This window comes from Podarcis raffonei, chromosome 9 (genome assembly GCF_027172205.1).
Source record: "Podarcis raffonei isolate rPodRaf1 chromosome 9, rPodRaf1.pri, whole genome shotgun sequence".
Taxonomy (NCBI): domain Eukaryota; kingdom Metazoa; phylum Chordata; class Lepidosauria; order Squamata; family Lacertidae; genus Podarcis; species Podarcis raffonei.
In genome coordinates, this window is record NC_070610.1 from 4,003,839 (window position 1) to 4,024,937 (window position 21,099).

Consider the following 21,099-nt stretch of genomic DNA (forward strand, 5'->3'; position numbering starts at 1 on the left):
CTGTCAGCCGAGATGCGAAAAAAAACCTTTCACAGCTAGTTAGCCTCGGGAGAAACGCAGCCCACTCATATGTGTGTGTGTGTGTGTGTGTGTGTGTGTGTGTGTGTGTGTGTACAGTGGGAGGAAGAGGATGCAGCTATGCTGTATATAAAATCTCGCTATCTCTACATGCAAGAAACCTTGAGGGTGGCACCTGGTTTCAAAAGCAGAGGCTTGGGCAGCCCATCCTCTTTTCATAAGTGCTCTTACCCAAAGGTTTGCAGGGAATGGATCAAGATTATTATTAAATTTATTGCCCGCCCTTCACCAGCAGATGCCAGGGAGGGTTACAACGATTTAAATTTTAGAATTAAAAACAGTTAAAACAGAACACACACACACACATCGTGCCCTCACAGAAGTAGGGTGGCCCGTGAAAATACAGACCTCGTGTATGAAGACATTGGCACTGCCGTTGACTTTGCTATGGAAAATGGAAATGGAGTCACAGCGGCGGGCGATGTGGAGGCATTCAGTTGAATGATCCACAACCCAGGAAAGACGAACTTCACTGTGGGGAAAGGTAGGGAGGATTCTACACCTAATGGACCCGAACCAAACTTCGTTGAGCACCTACAGATTAACTTTCAAGCAGATCCGGGCTAAAGGCCACATTGTCATGGGCCGAACTTCTTAGCGATCCAAAATTGAACACGTTTGCTTCCGAGACAAGGAAACTGAAGCCGGAAACTATCATTTTTACTCGGAAACAGGTTCCACTATATTCATAGCAGGGCTAACCCCCCCATATAATGTGACTTTTCGCTTACAGGAATCACACCGAGCAGCATTCACCCAGGAAAGGGTCCTCTAACTAATATTACTCGGTGGTAAGTCCGACTAAACTGGGCCTGAGAATCAAGGCCAGTCGTAGAAAAAGGAGACAATAGTCAGGAGTTAAACTGAACTTTATAAATTAAAAAAAGAATAGGTACAGGGGAACGGATTAACAAACAAATATTCACAAATATGCAGGCGTCCACCAGAGAGAATGACAGCGAGGTTTGCTGGGAAACTGAGACAGCTAAGAGACACGAGAAGACACTGAATAGTACTGAAACTCCCTTTAGAGGGTTCCCACCCCACCCCCGCAGGCCCGACTAAAATATTCACATTGAATATAAAAATAATTATCATAATAACAACAATTTAATACAACCGCAAAGTGCTAAAATATCAACTCTCCCAAATCCTCTCCATCATCGCCTCGAAGATACCGGGCGCGATCCAGCGGGAAGTTACCCAGCGCAAGGCCCATGGAAGTGAATGGGCAGCGGGGACTCACAGGCGGCGGCTCCTCCGGTGCCCAAGGGGGCCAGTTCGCGCCGGAGAACTTCCGGCGGGGTTGCGCCGAGGCATAAAATAGGTTTGGATTTATTTGCGCTGTTCTGGGGTGCGTGCTGGGCAAAACCTCACCCTTTTGCCGCCTCGAAGAAAGAGAAGCGTGGAGCGGAGGCTGCCCTACATTCATCCAGCCCCGTCGGGGAGGCTCCGCTGGAGTTTCGCTGGAAGACCAAAAGACATGGGGGAGGGGCAGATGAAATAACGATGTTCTTTGGGGTTCAGAGGCAGCGGGTCAGGGTGCAGTTCTCCTCTGCCCCTGCTCCCCGCCCCCCGCCTGCCCGCCCGCCCTCCCGGTCTCGTCCATTTGCCTTAGTCCGAAGCCACGGCTCTTAATCCAGCCTGGATCGAGGGCAGGGAGTCCCCCTCACTGCGTGGCTCCGGCGGCCGCGGCGCAGGCGGAGAGCGCCCAGCCCGGTAGGCAATAATAGGGGTAATAGTAGGATGGCTGGAGGGAGAGGAGGGGCGGCGGCCGGAGGACCTCGCCCGGGTGATACTGCCTCTGGTCATCCCGGACTAGCACCTTGACAGCCACTTTCTTGGCGGCCGGCGCCGAGGACAGCAGATCCGCGGCCAGCTGGCGCCGCTTGGTCTTGTAGCGCCGGTTCTGGAACCAGATCTTCACCTGCGTCTCGGTGAGCTTGAGCGACGCGGCCAGGTCGGCGCGCTCGGGCCCGGACAGGTAGCGCTGGTGGTTGAAGCGTCGCTCCAGCTCGAAGACTTGCGCGTGGGAAAAGGCCGCCCGGGAGCGCTTCTTTCGCGGCTTCGGAGCTGCCGTCGAAGCGGCCATCGGGGCCGAGCCGGACCCAGCTGCTGCTGCCGCCGCCTCGTCTTCCTCCGACGGAGCCTTGGAGCTCTTACCGCCACCTCTGCTGTTGCTCTGCTCTTCCTCGAGCTCGTAAGGATGGCTGCGATCTGAGGGAAACAGGGGGGAGGCACAAACAATCCAGAATCAGAAGAGGCGGGGCGCTGGGGGACCCCCAAAATGCCCTCGCCACCCACACCCGACTCAAACCGGAGCGCACACGGCGGGGATCCCACTGTCGTCTTTTCAAAGGCTCGCACCCATTGGCAGCACCCGGCGCAGGGGCGACGTTTCGGATTTGGAGAGGCACAAAGGGGTCGGGTGTTTGTCAGAGAGAGGCAGAGAAAAGCAAATTTCTCGTGTATGTGTGTCACGCAGAAACACACACACACATTTTTAACTTGCACATCTCAACCCAGTCCTCTTCTTTGTGCCTTTGAAATGCCCACGCAGTGACCCAGTCGCATTCGAGAGTAAATCACAATACTATAGTAACACGGGTTTGGAACCAGAGTTGGCCAGAAATGCAGGATCTTCTGAGAAACACTCAGAAAGCATGGAGAGCCAAAGTCCGTTTGATTCGAAGTGAGCTCGAAGTGAGCCTCCCCTTCGCCCCTTCGCTAGCACTTCTGCTTAGGACGGGCGACGGAGCGACATTCGAAACACCCAACGCCCAGGCCTGTGTTTTGTGGTTCGCGGCCACCCTTCCCGCCTCGGATCCCACATGACGCTTGACTCTGAAAGAAACAGGATTCGGATCAAAGGCCGCCGGCCGTCGTAAACCACAGTCGGTTGTCAGCACCCCAGTAAATAGAGGGAGAAATGCCATTTCAAACAGCTTGCGTCCCTTGACCCCGAGAGACTGGCTTCGAAATAAGCCCGCCTGGACGCAAGGCTGTCGCAGGCGGGCGTCGGGCTCCGGACAGCGGCTCCCACTCCGCTTTCAGGGAACAGGCTTTCATTTGGGAAAAGAGCCCAAGGCGAGCGCCCTATAGGAGACTCGCTCGGCCTGGGATTAAACCCCGCGGCATTTCGACAGACCACCCAAGCCTGTATAAGGATCTAAGCGGAGCACCGCCAGACCAGGCGCTTCGGGGGAAGCCTGGAGGGACCCGCCAGGGCCACGGGAACGGGCCGGAGGAGATCGGCCTGCCGGTCAGCAGAGTGGCTGGAGGAAGGCCGGAAGAGAGACCGGGCTCGAACAAGGACTTCGAGGGGGCACAAGAGCTCGCAGAGGGGCTCTGGGAACCGGCTCTCGAGACTATTTCGCCTCAGACACGCTTTCGGCCGAGCGCATTATCGTCGATGCTGGATTGCCTTTTTTCGCTGTTCGGACGGCATTTTAATTTGTTTCGCCACAAACTGACAAGCCGCGTTTGCTTTGTCGTCAAAAAGCGGGATATAAATACTGGCACGGAGTTGGGCCGGGTCCCTGGCTCATCCAGGAAGGAGGAAGACCTCGGAACCAGGCAGGATAGGGACCCACGACGTCCTTTGAAGGGGCAGAACTGGAGAGCAGAGGCTCTGCATCCCTGCCGCCTCCCCTACCCCCAAAAGAACTCGCCCCCCGCCCAATTGCTGGAGTCTTGTCATTAATATGCAGTCATTTTTCTTTGAGACCCTAACATATGGGATGCAACTTCACACCTAGACATATACTTTGTCCCTTCTGTCCCCCCCCCCCCGCCGCCGCGCCCCTAGTTTTATCTGGTGCTGCCTCTGGAGTTGGGATGGAGGCTCCTGCAGACCAACCGCGAGCCTGCAAAGCCAGGAGGAGGGGGAGGCAAGGAGGAAGGCCTCCTTCGGGAATCCCGGGGAGGGGGACCAAACCAAAATCGCCCGTCCCTCCCAGGGGACACCTGATTCCCGTCTCAGTGAGATACCTGTCCTCCGGCCCTGCACTCAAAACGGGGCTGGGGTGGGTGGGCTCCACCTACAGCGCCAAATAGAGGTCACCCCCCCCATCGAGTTCAGCGCAGGGCGGAGAAAGACTTTCTCTTTCACTCACGCAGGAAAGTCGGCAACTGGACTGTCGCGGAGTTAGGAGGGAAGCCCCAGTCCCGGCGACCCGGCAGGCAAGCCCAGTTGGCAAAGCAGGCAGGGAAAGGCTTCGGAGAGCCGAGCCCACTCAAGGCCACGCCACATCCGGCCACAGGCGTGAAAACCCCAAAAGAAGCAACGGCGGTGGGCCTAGAAGCATTTAGGAGGATCTGCGTCTGTGTTTTACACGGGAGTAAGCAGCACTATTGGGCTCGTCCCCAGGACAGAGAGCAAAATACTCTGGCACAAGCGGTTTCAATGGCTGCAGCTGAATTATTGTTTTGGTTGACCTTGCGAGTCTCAATACGGATTAACCGAAGTATTTAGAGCTCCGTTGATCTTAAAATCGTGCTCAGTACTACGTAGGGCTTAATGAGGTTGTGGATCGGACCGGCCAAAGTATCCCTTACATGAAATTTAATTCGCCTCACGTGACTGGAAATCCTGGAACCGTGCAACTGAAAAGGGATTTTAGCCGCCTCCCGCAAATAAATATCACTTGCTTGCTTTCCCACTAATCTACGGAGGCGGCTGCCCTCCCCTTCTCCCCGCGGCAATGGATCCTCATTCAGAGGCACGATCCTGCCTTATGAAAGCTGCACCTCAAAGCTTACATTAAAAAAACGAAAACAAAAATTCGGGACGCAAGGCGGCGAAGTTAAGCGCAGGAGTTCCACGCAAAAGTCTGAAGTATGCGCGCAACTCCGCTTAAGAACTGACTAGGCTCGAAAGCCCGCAGCTTGGGCTGGATCGCGGGGTTACTGCTCTTGTTTTTAGGGCTATTATTCCCGCCCTCGAGGCTGAAATAAACTTGCTTCTCCTCCGTTCCTGGACGTCCATGCCCGCGGGTCCTTTTGCTCCCAGACCTCGCCCGGCCTGCCAGCCTCGGTTCTTCCGCAATGGCCACCAGGCCAACAAGCGCCCTTGAAGGCTGGGAAACTGCCTGGAGTAAAACAGCCCTCTGCATGGTTTCCGGAGTAGGCCGGAAGGAACAAATTGACTTCTTTTTTGGGGTGGGGTGCGGCTCTCAGTAATGGCTCTGCCCCGAAGATGCTGCTTCTTCCCGCAGGAAAGGCGCCCTATAGCACGGCCCCCCCGGGCACGTGGACTAGGAACCGGGTCTCCATGTAAGTGGGTACCAGGCAGTGGGACTCCTCGCCCCGGATTTTGCCACCAAATTCGCATCCTTTGGATCGCATCCCGAAGTCTGCGTCCAGAGAAGCCGCCTTGGGGTTGAGGAAACGAGGAGAGTCGCCGCTTTCAAGCGAAAGTCTAAGAGGCTCTAGGCCAGTTGCTCTCTGGGACGGAGGGCCTGCAGCCTGCCTCCAGGTCCGGGGCCTACAGAATATGGCGAGCGGGTGATGGACTCACTGTCTAGCCTAATGCTGCAGTCTTATCTGTGCCCGCTTAACCCCACTGAACTGAACGGAAGCAATTTCTGTATAGGATTTCTGCCTAGGGTTGTGCTGTAGACGAATTAAGTGAAATGCTATGGATTAAAAAGAAACAGATTTCTATATAATAAAGTTGGGAGTGGAGTTCGGGAAGATGGGATTATAAAGGTCCGCATCACCGTAATTTTAGTGGAGATTAGCGCTTGTGTTTGCAGGACTGCAAGAGACACGGACAAAGTAAAAACGAAAATAAATAAGCTGCAACTTTATGCTCCAGTGTTTTAAAAGTGCTCCAGTGTTTTAAAAGCAACTGGCCCTAAGCTTTGAATAACCAAGGCGCTGAAAGGTTTCATTTAAAATGTAGCAAGGTGCGAGACCTGAAGATCGTGACCTATTTAATTAATATTTTTAAAGAGATTTCTCTTTTGGGCGGAGGGGGGTTGTGGCCTTGAACATCAATAGACTCTGCTTGTAACGTTGAGATGCACTATTTAAACAAAGGCAATCGTAAAATACACTTAAGCCTTCGGGACGAGAGCTACAGTAAAAACTTCTACTCGCCTATTGAGGACATGCACGGCGCTTTTTATGGAGAAAGCAGTAAAAAACACGACTCCCTGGGCCACAAGCTGGAAGGGTCCAGAATTCTGTGGCCTCAGCCCGAGTTTGTCCACCATGAGCAGCAGGAGAGAGCGAGACGCAGTCAGTAGTGCTAAATTCTCTTTCCCATTCGGGCAAACAACGCACTCTTACGCGCGGGCGTTCGGGACCAAGTCTAAGTGCACTGCAGTGGGCCTTAGATCCAGGTGTAAGTGTGCAAAGGACTGCAGCGTTAAAATAGGAGTTGGATCGTTCCCCCTACAGCATGTTTCCTAGGGCAGGGATCTTCTCGCTCAAAGTGGAACTCTAAAGCGGCCCTAACAGGCTAACTGGCGTCTCCCGATCAGTGGGGCAGATTCGTTCCTTTGGCACACGGAGAGTGCGTGTTTCTCTGTGTTAACACGCGATGATTTAGGGTGGATATTCTCATCCCCCCCGCCCCTGCCCTGCAATTCCAATTCGTGCTTAATAGGTGCCGCGGAACTGGCATTTCCGGGAATCAGCTCCTGCGAGCAAAGCGCCTTGGGTTGGCCATTTTAATCCGGATTTCAAAAGCGCAAACTCCACCCTGGGACTCCCGCGTAATCTCTGCGTACCTGAGATTCGGGCTGAGAGCTCAATGTCGCTGAGACCCTCCGGGGACCGTTCCTGGAGCTCCTGTCCCGGCGGCTCCCTGCCCGAGCCCTCCGACAGCGACCGGGCGCCGGAACCAGAGGACTGCCCTTCTCGTGGCCTCCGGGAGGCCGCGGGCGATTTGCTGCCGTCCTCGTCGTCGTCCTCTTCGTCGTCGTCGTCCTCCTCCTTGTCGCCCTCTTGCTCCTCGCTCAGGACCGAGTCGGAGTCCCAGACGGCGAGTCCGGGAGCCCTGGAAGCCGCGGGGGCCAAGGCGGAGGCAGGCTGGTGCTGCTGCAGCGCCGCGGCCAGCGCCGCGGCTTCGTCGCCGAAGAGCCTCCAGCAGCAGGCGGGCGCCACGTCGGGGCTGGCGGAGGCGCCCCCTGCGGGCGGCTGCAGTCGGCCTTGCAGGAAGCCCCGCGCACCCCGCTCTTCCTTTTTGTTGAGGATGGCCTGGATGGAGAAGGGCGTCGGGGCAGGGGTGCTGCTGCTGCGCACCGCCATCGGTCTCCGGCCCCCGCCCCTCGCCCGCTCCTAGGGCGCCTTCTCCAGCGGGAAGCCTCCCTTCAGCTGGGCGAGCGCATCGCCTCTCCTCGGGCTGCAGCAGCAGCGGCGGCGGCGCCGTCGGGGCCCCGGGGCGTCCTGCGCGCTCTTCCCATAAAGAGCCCGGCAGGCGTCGGGTCTGCCTGGGGCGCTCGCGCTCGCGCCCGCTCGGCGCGGCTCCTCAGGCTCCGGTCCCCCCTCGGCAGGCCCTCCCCGTCGTTCCCCTCCACCTCTGTTTCTTTCCTCTCCCCTCCTCGGCCTTTTTCAGGCGAGCCCAGCTGTCATTCCTCTCCCGTGAGTGACAGCTCCCGGGCCGGCCTTTCCCATTGGGCAGGGCTCTGCCCCGGGAGCCGCCTGATTGGCTCTCACCGCAGCCCGAAGAAGTTGTTAATTTTTTCCAGGCAAAGCGATCTGGGCGCGAGTTGGGGGTCCCGGACCAGCGCTGCCCGTTAACCCTTTCCCAGCCGAGGCACCGCGCGCTGGCTTCGCTGCCTTTCGCTCCGCGAGAAAACTATTAGCTGCAGCTCCCTGTGCTCACGATCCTGTACTCGCTCAACTTCAGGGAGACATACTTCTGAGTAAGCGGCGAAGGGACGCGGCTGTCAAACTGCGCCGAGGGAAATGTCTTTTGCAAAACGAACCAATCGCGCGCGGGGGGCGGGTGGGGAGGGGGCGAGATCTGCCTCGAACCTGGGGAAACTAATGGAAACCGTTTAATTTCCCCCTCCAGTCGAGTGCAACGTTTTTTCTAGGTTGCAAACATTTTCTCTCCCTGTGTAGCTTTGAAATGGTTGATTTAATGTATTTCTGTATAATCCCACCTCGGATATGCAGTTAGGTGCTTCGATATTAAGATGATGGGCCTTCAAATGTTTCCCTGTTAGGCAATTTTATCAGATGAGGTCAGTTTTGTCGTGGCGATGATGTTATATCAAAGATGAATTTCAGTGAATTATTTTTAATCAGTTTTGCGACAGCTATTTCCCCCGTCATGGATAGATGATAGATAGATCCTTCCAGCGTGGTATTCATTCGTTGCATCTGAAGCCCCTGCTAGCACAGTGAAAGAAAAAAATTACCATAGAGATGATTAACTGGACGCATCATTAGTAATCAGAGAGTGTCTTTGATTATTGATAATTCATGACAAGGCCAATAGAGAAGGAACAAATCTCGCTCTTCCTGCTTCCTGGAAGCATGGAAAGCGACTTCTGCAAGCCGATGAAAACTCCAAAGTCCTGCGGTACCTTAAAGGCCAACAAAGTCAGAGCGTGATCCGGATTCCAATGGGGAAACTTAAGAGCAACTTCTCACGCTGAAACCAACGGGACGCAACTTTGAGCTCGATTCTGAACCTGAGCTTTCATAATAAGAGCTTGTAAACCAATTAAAAAACAATAATTCTTAATGTAGCTCGTATGGCGATGGCTTTCCTTCTTTACACTCCCTGGAGACGCAGCTCTTCTGTTTCCCATTCGCAACCCGGGGCAGCTTGGCGACTCTCAGAGAACTTTCCAAGTGTGTCGAGTACACGCGTTACGAGAAAGCCAGGCGTTGAAATAAAGTGATCTGGTCCCGGGGGAAATGCTGGTTTCGCTCGCTTCAGCTGCCCAACATTTCTCAAAATGTGCAACCATTCTCCGACGCTTGTTGCATGCAAACAGATCTGCAAAGGAAAATCATTTTTGCGAGGTCTCTGCGGGGACGTGCAGGAAACAGACTCGAGGTGGAAGAAGCCCAGGGGAAGAAGGCACAATCGATAAAAGCCTGCGGGGGGGTGGAGAATGCAAAAAGTAGGGGCGACAGGGATGGGGGATGCGACTTTTGGGGTGTTTCAAAATGCTGCACGCCTAAGGAAAGTTGGGGGTCAGCTTGACCTTGGTGTGTGAGAGCAGCAGCAGCAAAAAAAAATGCTATTCGGGGGCTCCATCTAAAGGAGGGCAGGGAGCAGGCGAGGGGTGTAAATACGCACAAATAGGAGCAACTCCAACCAGGGGCGGGTCAAACTAAACTGCTTCACCCGCCCCGCGTCCATCTTGGACCTTAGGCGATCCACTCCAGAGCCGTCCTTCGGGCCTGTCCTGAGCCCTCGAAAGGCCTCCCAGAGGCGAGGCGCCAAGCGCCTTTTCCTTCCCGCTCAGGAGGGAGCTGCAGGCGGGACCCCGGGCGAGGCCAAGGTCCCGTGGAGCTAAGAGTCCGGCCCTTGTGAGGGGCCCGGGCAGCCCAGCCCCGAGGACAGGGCAGGCGACCGCCAGGCGGGCAGCGGAGCCCCAGGCCCAGCTTCACTCGCTCCTTCTCGCCGGGCGAGGCGGGGGCGCCATTTTGTCCGCGGGGCGCATGACAAGAGGGGAGCCTAACCGACCAGGTTCCGCGCCCTTTCCCTGCAGAGCGAACCGTCGCTTGAAGGTCGCCGCGGGCTGCCGGGGAAGGCGGGAGAGTCGCCCGAAGCCCCGGAGGCCGCGAGGAGAAGCCTGGCTGGCAGGCGGCGCGGTTCAGGGCTCAGGGAGGCCTCTCCTTCTCGTCCTCTGCCCGCCGCCTCTCGGTGGGCCTCGGCGGCTTCGGAACTCGCCCAAAGGCCCGGGCCCCGTTTGCGGAGGGCACCCAGTCAGTTATTCAGGGGGCTGGAACGACAACAGCGGCCAAAGCCTAAAGTGGGTGGGTGTTTCGCTCAGAGGTCAACAAGGTGGGGATGAGAAAAGGCCCGACTGAAACCCGCGAGGAAGAGATGGCCGAGCCATCCCGCCCTCGCCTGCTCCTCCTCAGCCGGCCTTGACGTGACCGGGGAAGGGGTCTCTGAGGTGAGGCGCAGGCCCCGAAAGAGACGGAGCCCGCCCGCCTCAGGAAAGGGAACACCTCGGCCAAGAGGCCGCCTCAGGCTCCTGGCGAAGCTGCGGCTCGCTCTCCGCTCTCGCGCTGGGCATGGTCGCCTCAGAAAGGCTCTTGCAGGGCAGGAAAAGGTTCCCAAAAGGGCAGCCCCAAAGATCGAGAGGCGCAGCCCTGACAGGAGAAGAGGCTTCTTTTAGTGTTTTGTTTAGTGGAAAAGGCGCGCGAGGGAGGTGTACAGAGCGAGTGGATGGGCGCGGAGCTCCCCGTCGCCGCCAGTGGATCCTCCTCGATCGCCCAGTGAAGCTGGATCATGCTGGGAGATTTAGGGCCGGAGAAGGGAAGCGCTCTCTCGGAACTCGGGCCCTTGTGAAAGGGAAAGGGCCGGCTTTGAGTCCCGAGGCCAGTCGCTGAGGAAAACCGCGCGAAGGGGCTGCGGGGCTCTCGGGTCCGGCCGGCGGGCGGGCTTCCCAGAGGCACCTGGATGGTGGTCAGCTGTGGGAAGCAGGCCGCCTCCCAAGAGGCCATGTTCTCTTCTGACCAGCCCCGTCGCCCGTCTCCGCCATTCCCTGCCAGCAGCCTAAGAAGGAGGGGGAAGAGTGGGGGGCATCGGGGCAGAGCCGGCAGAGGAAGATGGCCTCGCCCCACGCTTCGTGGCACTGGGCACGCGGGGACTTGCTCCCGAGAAAAACGTGCCTCGGATCGGGTCACCTTTGTTGGCCAAGTCGGGCGGGAGAAGGAAGATCAAGGCCTGCCGCGTGGAGAGGGCCCACCCCAAGGTCGCACCCACGACAGCCCAGAATTTAGGCAACCCAGACTCGCCTAAAAAGACACGCGAGCCAAACACGTTTGGATCCCCATTGATTTCAATGGGGGAAGACGCTCATCTGTACTCGAAAGAAAGCCATATAAGAAATGCAACTGGATGGATTTCCTTCGTTTTTGTAAACGGCTTTAAGAGGGTTTTTTAAAAAACAATCAAGCTGGGTATATATAAACAAATTTCTAGCCCGCCCTTCGTCACACACGTGATCCCAGGGCTGGGTTCATCAACTACAACATCTAGAACAGGCACCCCCAAACTCGGCCCTCCAGATACTTTGGGACTACAACTCCCATCATCCCTAGCTAACAGGACCAGTGGTCAGGGATGATGGGAATTGTAGTCCCAAAGCATCTGGAGGGCCGAGTTTGGGGATGCCTGATCTAGAACAAATAGAACAAGGGCTACTCCTGATTCCCAATGTTTGGTGACCCAGAATCCTCCTTCCGCCTTAGCAAGCGTTCATCACTGCAACCTTAAACGCCTACTCAGCTCTATCCTTGCAACCAACACCACCCGCAAGGCTTTAGTTTTGGCGTGTCCCAAATTTTGGTGTCAAAATCACACTCGCTAAATGCAAGGAGAAATCATTTCCCGGCAACAGGAGCAGGCGGTTCCAGCGATGCCTTTCTTCCACAGCTCAGCGATAGAGCAGGTCCCACCAAACCCAACCCCCAGCACCTCCTCTGGAGCCCCAAAGAGCCGCTGCTAGGTCGTGTAGACTTGTGCGGGGAACCTTTGGCCGGTCATCTGTTGCCAGACTCCAACTCCCATCAGCCTCAGCAAGCATGGCCATGGTCACAGATGATAGGAGTTGTAGTCCAGCAACGTCAGGCGGCCGAAAAGGTCCCCCACACCTGGTGCGTGTAGACAATACTGAACTAAATGGACCAGTGGTCTGACTTCCCTTGAGACGCACAGAGGTGTATCCGTTTTTGACCTTGTGGATTTGGCTGCTCCAGCATGACTTCGGACTGGGCTGTTATCAGGATGCTAATCCATAGCTAGAGGACGGAAGAGGAAGCTAGATCCGACCTGGGTGTCCGCCTCCAACCCTCCCCCTCTTTCTTTGAGCCAGGGATGCTCACATGGCAAGGGAGAAGGAGAGACATGTGGCCGTGAGCATCTAAGGCTGCACTCTACTCGCGCTTTTTTCATTGGAGACTCCCATTGACTTCAGAGAGATTTACTCCTGCGTAAAGGGGCATAGGAAGGATCCAGCTGCACAAGGTAGACTTGAAGGGAGAGGGGAAATCTCCCATCAGATTCCCCCCCTCCTTTTTTGTGAAGATCTAAAGCGGGAGGGTTCTTCTGGCACAGTAACCTGGTGGTTTAGGTACGGTGCTGGCATGGATGAGGGCCGGGCTGAAAGGGATGAGACCGTGGGTTAAAAATAGTCCTTGCTATCTGAGTCGGCAGGTAGAGTGAAAAGGTAGCTCTGTCTCCCCACCTCCCGGTCACTGGTCGCTAACTGCAGGGCTGGCAGGCGGAAGGCGCTGAAGTGCCTGGGCGTAGCTAAGGGGAGGCAGGGAGGGGTCGCTGCAACACCCCCCCCCAGTCAATAAAAAACACATAGCTATCTGAAGTTCTGCCCACCCGCAACAAAAATTCTGGCTATGCTCATGCTGAGGTGGGATGTGAAGCGCATGAATTGCTTCCCATGCAAGTAAGGAAGCACTTGATCTGTGTCCGTCCTCATATATTTCCATACCCTCCAACGTTTCCCCGATGAAAATAGGGACGTCCCATTCCAGAATGGTAATTTTAGTATTTATACCCTACGCATCTTACTGGGTTGCACCAGCCACTCTGGGCAGCTTCCAACACAAATGAAAACACAATAAAACACCACACATTAAAAAAAACATTCGCTTTACAGGATTGCCTTCAGACGGATCCAGGGTCGGATAACTCCATACCCTCCAACATTTCTCAAATGAAAATAGGGATGTCCTAAGGAAAAGCGGGACGTTCGAGAATCAGATCAGAAACCGGGAAATCAGGGACGCCCCTGGAAAATAGGGACACTTGGATGGGGGAATATCAACCGCGCATATAACTCAACTTGTTTCGGAAGATCAACCTTTTTAATCCGAGCAGACAGCCGAAACACTCAGTACCCAATGAGTGTATTTGGAAAAAAACAGCCCGTCCCCAATACATAGACACAAATAGATATTGTGCGCCACCTAGAGGCATATGGCTATCACTGCCTTCTGAAGCGGAGTGGGGCGAAGGATAACACTGGTCAACAACAAATTTGTTGTCTGCATTTTTTCAGCTGATTTAGGACGAATCTGATGCGCTGAATCAAAAAATCACATTGGTTTTGCTCAATCAGGTCAAGTTTTTGAGCTATAGCCACATGTCGGTTTTTTACGTTTTTGTTCACATGTACGCTTGTGTGGAGCATTTTAGAAGTTGGTGAAGGTAAAATGCCATGTCGAATAATTGTTTTGATTGGAAATGATTATTTTAATGACAAGAAGTATTCAGGTCCGATAGTTCTGGGTGATTATGTCAAAAAGGGATCAGTTTGAAGTCATAAAACCTCGAAATCTTCCATAAATTGGTGCTCAGCATTACACGAAGAAGGACTGGCCTGTGCAGGAGGAATTGGTGCCTTGCAGAAAAAGGAACGTCATCAACGACCCTCTGGTGGACAGAGACAGAATACTCTTCCCACCGCTGCACATCAAGCTCGGCTTAATCAAGCAGTTCACCAAGGCTCTGGACAAGGACGGTGACTGCTTCACTTACTTGTGCCAGGCTTTTCCAGGATTGACCATGGAGAAGTTGAAAGCTGGCATCTTTGACGGTCCTCAGATCTGTCAGCTCATCAGAGATCCAGAGTTCGGAAACTCAATGAACAAAGTGGAACTGGAAGCGTGGAAGGCATTTGTTCTGGTAGTGAAGAACTTTCTTGGCAACAATAAAGCCAGAAACTACGCAGAACATGTCAACAACATGCTGACTGCTTTCAGAAACCTGGGCTGCAACATGAGCATCAAGATGCACTACCTATTTTCACATATGGACCAGTTTCCTGAGAACCTGGGTTCAATGAGTGACGAGCAGGGGGAGAGATTCCATCAGGACATGAAAGAGATGGAGACCAGGTATCAGGGTCGCTGGGACGCAGTCATGATGGCTGACTACTGTTGGACTCTGAAGAGAGACCTCCCTGCCGCTGAGCATTCCAGGAGTTCCAAGAAACAGAAGTTCAAGCCCTGAAGTTTGAAAAATGGTGAAGCAACATGCAATTTACGTGTACTTACCTTTATCAATGCCCACCATTCAGTTTACAGTAATCAATGTTTCTATCAGGTAATCAATATATGTTGTTGGAAAAACATTTTTTTCTCTTAAAAACATATTTAGGATGATATTTGTTGACAAAAATAAGCTGATAATGCCACAAAAATGTAATCGATTTTGTCACAAGATCTGATTTTTTAAAAATCAACATAGCACAAAAACCTGACCTGATGGAGAGAAACGGATGCCATTTCCTGATTCAGCAGTGCAAAAATACCCTAAATCAGTTGTAGAGATCTAGACAACATTCAAAAAGTAAAAAATTGTTGCCCAGTGAATAGAATCACAGAACTGTAGAGTTTGAAAGGACCCCAAGGGTCATCTAGTCCAACCTTCTGCAATGCGGAAATCTCAACACACGGTCACCCACGCAATTTGACCCTACTTAGCTTTTGCAAAACATGCTAGCAGTTTTATTGCTGCACCACTAAGATGGGATATTACCTTGCAGCTGATAATTTCTATTTCAACAGCATTTTAGCTATTAAATAAAGGACTGGGAAAGTTCAATGTTCTTTTTCGTTCAACTGGCTGCTTAGTAGCAGAATCCTATCAGTGTCTGTCCCTGTGATGCTTCCTCTCAATTAAGAGACAGAACTTCAGTCTCCTGAGGAAATCAATGTGATTTAGAAGTTCTTAAATTTAGCTGGATTGTGCGCTTATTAGTTGGATTTTTAAATAACTTATTGGACTGATTGGACAATGTCAGTTGCTTAATCATCTGCCCTGAAACAGGTTAATTTATCAATTAGATTTAAATACAGCTGCATATTTGTCAACACAACCTTCTTGCACATTCACTATTGCTGACCAGAGTAAGCTCAGTTCTTTGGTATTCCAGGGAGCTGACAGCAATGAAGAAGTTGTGGGGACAATTGAATATCCAGCTTAATGTAGATTGTGGTTGCTTGTGGGGAAGACCTCAATACAAGTCTGACTGAACATGGGCAAAATCCCCTTGAAGGCAAGGCCAATCTTGTCATGATGATGACAACGGCAAAAAAGAATGCCAATAAAGGCTTATGGTACCTCAAAGACTACCAGATTTATTTGTTTTTTTAAAATAACACATTTTGTTATGGCAATTTATGTGGACAAGCATACACTTTATAAGATGCAAATAATGAAATTGGCATTTAAAGCGCCATGACATCTTTTGTTGTTTTTGCTGCAACAGACTAACACAGCTACTGCTCTGGGAACTGTTAGCCAAAAAGAAATACATCACCACCACTCCTGTGTCTGCTCTGTGCTGCCAAGTAGAGCTTTCCTGGATAGTGAGAAGCCTCCTATATTTAGAGCTCTTGGAGTGTGGTCTAGAACCCTTGGTAGCCTGCTGTGACTTGCTTGCTGAGCATTTTTCTAGAAATCACATCTGCTCTGACCTGGACTCTAGGTTAAATAGTAGCAATCCTTGTGTGTTGCCTGGAGGGAATGGGACAGGCTGTATAGCTCAGCGGTTCCATTCTAAACTGGCAGATTGCTTCCATGGTGCTGGAGATTTTCAACACTGTGCTATGATGTTCTACACGCTTCAGTTGTATCCATTATCCTTCATGCTTTTTAACATTTGTGTCAGGGGTCAGGAACCTTTGGTCTGCAGGCTCATGAATGGGTCCAATTTCACCCCAGTTCAAACCATGTTCATCTGCCCATCAGTTGACGTGAGGTTCAAAATTGTGTGGTGCACACCTGCTCCTTGCTTCCTAAAATGCTGAGCACAGGGCTGGTAATGTCCCCTGCACAGCAGCCCGCTTGCCATTGAAATGCTTTATAAATCCATCAAGGCTGTGTTCTGAGCAGGTAACTGGAGTCATTAACTGGATGGACAGGGACTAACAAATTTAAACTGACTCCAGTGGAAGATGGAGGTACTGTTTGGTCCTCCATAAAGATTTGTTTTATTTATTTTTATCAGGATGTTGGCCTCTGGGCCTTACAATATGGAAGCTGAAGAGTAACTAATGTTTCCAAGTAGTGGCATATTTCAATGGAGGCATTTGAACATTGTTGTCCTCGTTTATATAAAGAACACATCATTGGTACATATATGAAAATGAATATTTATTCATTATCATTGTTTCCCCCCAAAATGAACACCATCATTTATATTTTACAAATAACAATAATAAATTACAAAAGGAAAAAAACCTGACATTCAAAGATGGAAAGTCAATTTTGAGGAATCCATATTGTTCATTCATATTCAGATAGTTGAGATGTCCTGTAGCTCAGGACGTCTAAATGTCCTTTGCTGGTGTGGGTAAGGGGACCTGAAACATAAAAGTCCTGAAAGATTGCATAAAAATGTTCCACAGGTTCTTTTCCTTTATGACTCAGAGGTTGTGAGTTATTTTGTTGGCAATTGCTATGTACCAAACAAACGTTTTTATACCATAATCCAATAACTATTTGTTTGTTCATCTTCTACTATACCTTAATTTTTCAGCAATCACTATGGATTTGATTTGACTGCACCATAAATCCTTATTTAACTCCTCTAAATATTTCACTTTTCTTAATAGAACCATCCTGGCAGCTAACAACAGATATAGAATCAATTCTCTATCCAATCTGCCTCCATTTGGCCCATCTAATATCCCCAGTAATGCTAGTGAAGGGAACAGTATCAATGCTTGTTTTGTTGTTAAATTAATTTCTAGGAACACCATCTCCCAGAAAGCTGTAATTTAAATGATTTTTACCCTACTCTACAGGTGAAAAAGCAAGCAGAGTGGCTCAATTTAAAAAGTCTCTACTTTCAGGTTTACAGTCTGAAATATGCAAGACAAAAGGTAGAAGAGATGGAGTGAGAGAAAAAGCACCCATTTCATAGTTACAGCTACATTTCTTATAACAGTCCAGATGGAAGCAGTGGCGTAGCGTGGGGGGTGCCAGGGGTGCCGGCCGCACCGGGCGCAACATCTGGGGGGGCGCGAGTCCAGAGGGCCCAGCCGCGTCGTGCCCTCGGCCCGCCCCTATTGTCAGAGCGGCCGGCCAGCCTCCGCCTGCTCCTACCTTGCCCACCCGAGGACTGCGGCAGCGCCCGCCCCCGTGGCCACCTACCCCGCCCCGCCTCGCCCATTGGCTCGCCTCCCTCGGCCCCGCCTCTCTCCGATGGCCGCTGGGGGTGTCCTGCTCGGCGCCGGCACCTTTTTTCAGGAGGTAGGGAGGCTGGACGGGGAGGTGGGGTTGGAAGCGGGCAGAGAAGGAGGGGAGCTCGTAGCCAAAAGGGCTGCGCCGGCCGGCAAAGGGCCGGGGAAAGTTTGGAGAGGAGAAACGCACCGTCATGATTTCCCGGTGGAAGCGGCAAGATTAGGGATGGCGAAGCGTAATTACGCACGAATTTCGCTGGGTGAGAGCTTCGGGGATTGATCGGCGGAAATGGGAATCAATTGGAATATGAGAAAGAGAGAGAGAGAGAGGGACCATCATTCATAGGCATAGATTTGTAGGGTTAGGGGGCGCAAATCCACGGGTTAGGGGGCGCAAATTACTTGCCTTGCCCCGGGTGCTGACAACCCACGCTACGCCACTGGATGGAAGGGAAACACTCTGGGACTGAAATATTCAATAAAGGGCGGGTTATAAAACAAGCATCTCATGTAGCCAACCTACTAGAGTAGAAAGACTGCTGGTGTGTAATATGACAGTCCAAAGAAGAACTGATGGAATATCTGCCTAAAACAGGACGAGGGTGGTTCCACTGTGGCTCAACTGATCTAAATACTGACCACCCATAAATCCCTTATTTTAAGAAAGACAGAAATGACTGAATCAGCCATGGATCTCAGCTGTCCAGAGTCAGAGCTCTTACCGTGCAGAAGCCATAGAGAGAATCCTTCATTTTCTCCCACTGACACTAATGGCACTTGAAAGTACTGGATTGCTCCCTGTCTTCAAATGGTTAGAATATCAGGATTTCAATCTTTCTCTTCTTATTTTCCTTATTTTTTTAGGGAAAAGATCCTTGTTCATTTAAGAGCTGGGGACTCAAATACAAACATTCTTTATAGAGGTTTACAACCTCAGGGAAATAAATGTCTGAATTTTGCTGACTGTGCTGGATAAAACTGTTTTGTCATCTTTAAAAGCTTAAAGCCACAGCTGCTGGGAAGCAAAATAAAAGACATTTTTGTAACCTCATATCTGGAGCTAAAGATTGGGTTCTGGCACTTAGGATACTGAAATATATTCCAGCCAGCCAGCCCTGTAAATCCGCTTTAACACTCTTCTTTTTCAGCTCCCTCTCTCCTTCCATTCTCTTCAACTGAAATCTGATTAAAGGAAGTTGCCTATAGATGGCCATTTGGATTAGAAGTGGAGCACACATCATCATTGTCAGAAAGATGCATTTCCCAGAGGTGAATCATCTGCATCGTGGTGGTTTTCAACACCTTCATATTCTGAGTGTGTTTTCTATGTTTCATATGAAGCTACCATGCTTTGTGTCAGACGAGTCCATACAGTTTTGTCTCTTCTAGTTGGCAGTAGCCATTGGCCATGCTGCCAGGGCAGGGAATGCAGAAAGGCCTAGGTGAGGAGGGAGGGAGGGAGAGAGAACAGGCAAGGGCCAGGAAAGCCGTGGAGGACTGGGGAGGAGAACTTAGCAGCAAGCTAAGAGAGGCTGTAGCAGGGCAGTGGAGGCTGCCAGGGAATGAAATATGGGACTCAGTAGAAGGGAGCTTTCCAGAGGGAAATGACAGACAGAGAGAAGAGTCCAAGAAGGGGAAAGGGGGGCAGGGAGGAGGAGGAGGGGGAGAGAGACTGGTCAGAGAGAAAAGCGACACGCCGCAGAGGAGAGGCATCACATTCTGATTTCAGAAAAGCAGCCCAAACTCGGTCTGTAGGGTTTCTTCGTAAAACATACTCCACTCAGTTTCCACACCCCGGCAGGGTGATGAAAGCAGAACAACCTACTTTCCTTGCCTAGACTCATATTATATCACCCATGGGTGAGTGTGTGGGGCTCATGTCTCAGAATAATTTTTGTCACCAGCAAACAAGCCTTCCCCCCCTTTTTTAAAAAGATTCAAATAACCAATTTAGTCTCATTACTGGGAGAACTGAATTAAATAAGGATTCTGTTACTCAAGCATTCTGCACTTGTGTTTATATTTAAAGACATAATTGTCTCAAAAGAAAATCTTCCAGCTTTCTGCTTTCTTGGGGCATTGAGCCAGAATTATTTTTTTTAGACTTGAAAATGGTGACAGACTATTATGCATGTGATTGTTAACCATTACCCCTTTCCTGTATTTCTTCTTCCTCACTCACATTAATGAGCTTTGACATTTAGAGAGAAATTATTGCATCACATGTGTGACAAGTCACAATAAAACTCAAAACCTAATTGATCTGGCATTCCCCTGTAGTGTTCAATTGCTTCCTGGCACCTGGGACTGAAAAAAAGAAAGAAGGAAATGTAGATTGCCTGCACTGTTTAAGTGATGCGATACATATGTCTGAGCTTGGATAACCAGTCCTTTCAACTAATTTTCTCAACGGTGTTGAAAGGCAGGTTGTGGCTAAACTGTTTCCTCTCCAGGATAGGTGCATGGGGTATAGAGGACCCAAGTCAAGATACTTCAAAGTAAGACTGGTGATCTCTTTTTAAGTTGATCCGCCTTTTAACTGATTAGCCAATTAATTGAACTTCATGCAAAATGGTGGGCCATTAAAGTGATTTCCTTGTAGGCCTTGGTTGCTGCTTCTGTGGAATGTTCAAAACTGGAGGCGGAAACACATCCCTGTCAGTAACTGTCTGAAGACCTGCTCAGTTGCTGCTGACCTGGGAGCCAGTTACTTCCCTGAGTGCTGAGTTTCACCTGGCTCCACTCCTGCTATCCATGGCTCCTGCCAGGATGGCCCTCCTGCCTCTTCTCCCAATTGTTTGTCAGCGGTGGATTCCCCAAAATGAACTTTGCCTGTTTACATGTTACCAAAAATTCAACTCAAGTGCCTTTTTGAGATAAGTAAGCAACACAATAACAGCAAAAAACTACCCCCTCATTGTGGGGGGGGGGAAGCTGGGTATTGTTAATGCTTTATTTTTCATTCTCCTTCACTGTAACACACCAGAGCCATAAAGGTATGTGTGCCTTTAAGTCACAGGTAAACCAGCAGAATCCCTAATCAGTTCATATTCCCCAGCACCAGTTACAGACACGCTAGATGCCCACTCAAGTGGACAGAAAGCCCGGAGAGAGATGAATTTCCTACAGACTACAGCAACTCCCAACCCCTCCAACCCTCAAGCCTGCTCTGATGAAGGACTGAGTAACCTGAGGAGGCACAGCTGAGCAAGGCCAACCTTGTGGGAGATTGCAGTCAAACATAACTATGCAGGACTGCTAATTAGTGAATGAAGGGGTTAAGGACCACAGAGTTGTATTGCTAGACAGACTCAGCTAAGTCATGTTCCCTCTCCTCCAGAGAGGGAGGAAGTGAAGCCTTTCTCATTCCTCTCTTACTTTCTGCATCATGTAATCCATCAAGGAGGACATCTGTAAGCCTGCTCCCAAGCTTAGAGCATGTGTCTGGAACTATATACTGTATTTTTCTACCCAATAGAACTTTGCCTGTGTTTCTCCTTGCTACTAAATGACTGAAACTTTGAATCTGTAAGTAAAGCATTTTAAATTCACTTAACAGTGTGTGGCCTGCTCATTGCAAGAGGGGTGGAAAGAGGTGGGCTGCTGTGTGCAGCTGAATGGGACAGAAAGGTTTAACAACCTGCATTCTTAACACTTCACTGTACT

At 51.2% G+C, this 21,099-nt stretch overlaps 1 protein-coding gene across 1 annotated transcript; it reads right to left on the reverse strand.

Moving 5' to 3' along the window:
* Positions 1–929: 929 nt before the first annotated feature.
* On the reverse strand, positions 930–8,003 carry NKX3-2 (NK3 homeobox 2). The gene is made up of 2 exons (XM_053402816.1): positions 6,816–8,003; positions 930–2,295 (listed from the first exon to the last, which is right to left on the reverse strand). Exons 1-2 carry the CDS (start codon positions 7,333–7,335, stop codon positions 1,748–1,750), a joined length of 1,068 nt encoding a protein of 355 aa, XP_053258791.1. The 5' UTR covers positions 7,336–8,003; the 3' UTR covers positions 930–1,747.
* Positions 8,004–21,099: the final 13,096 nt, after the last annotated feature.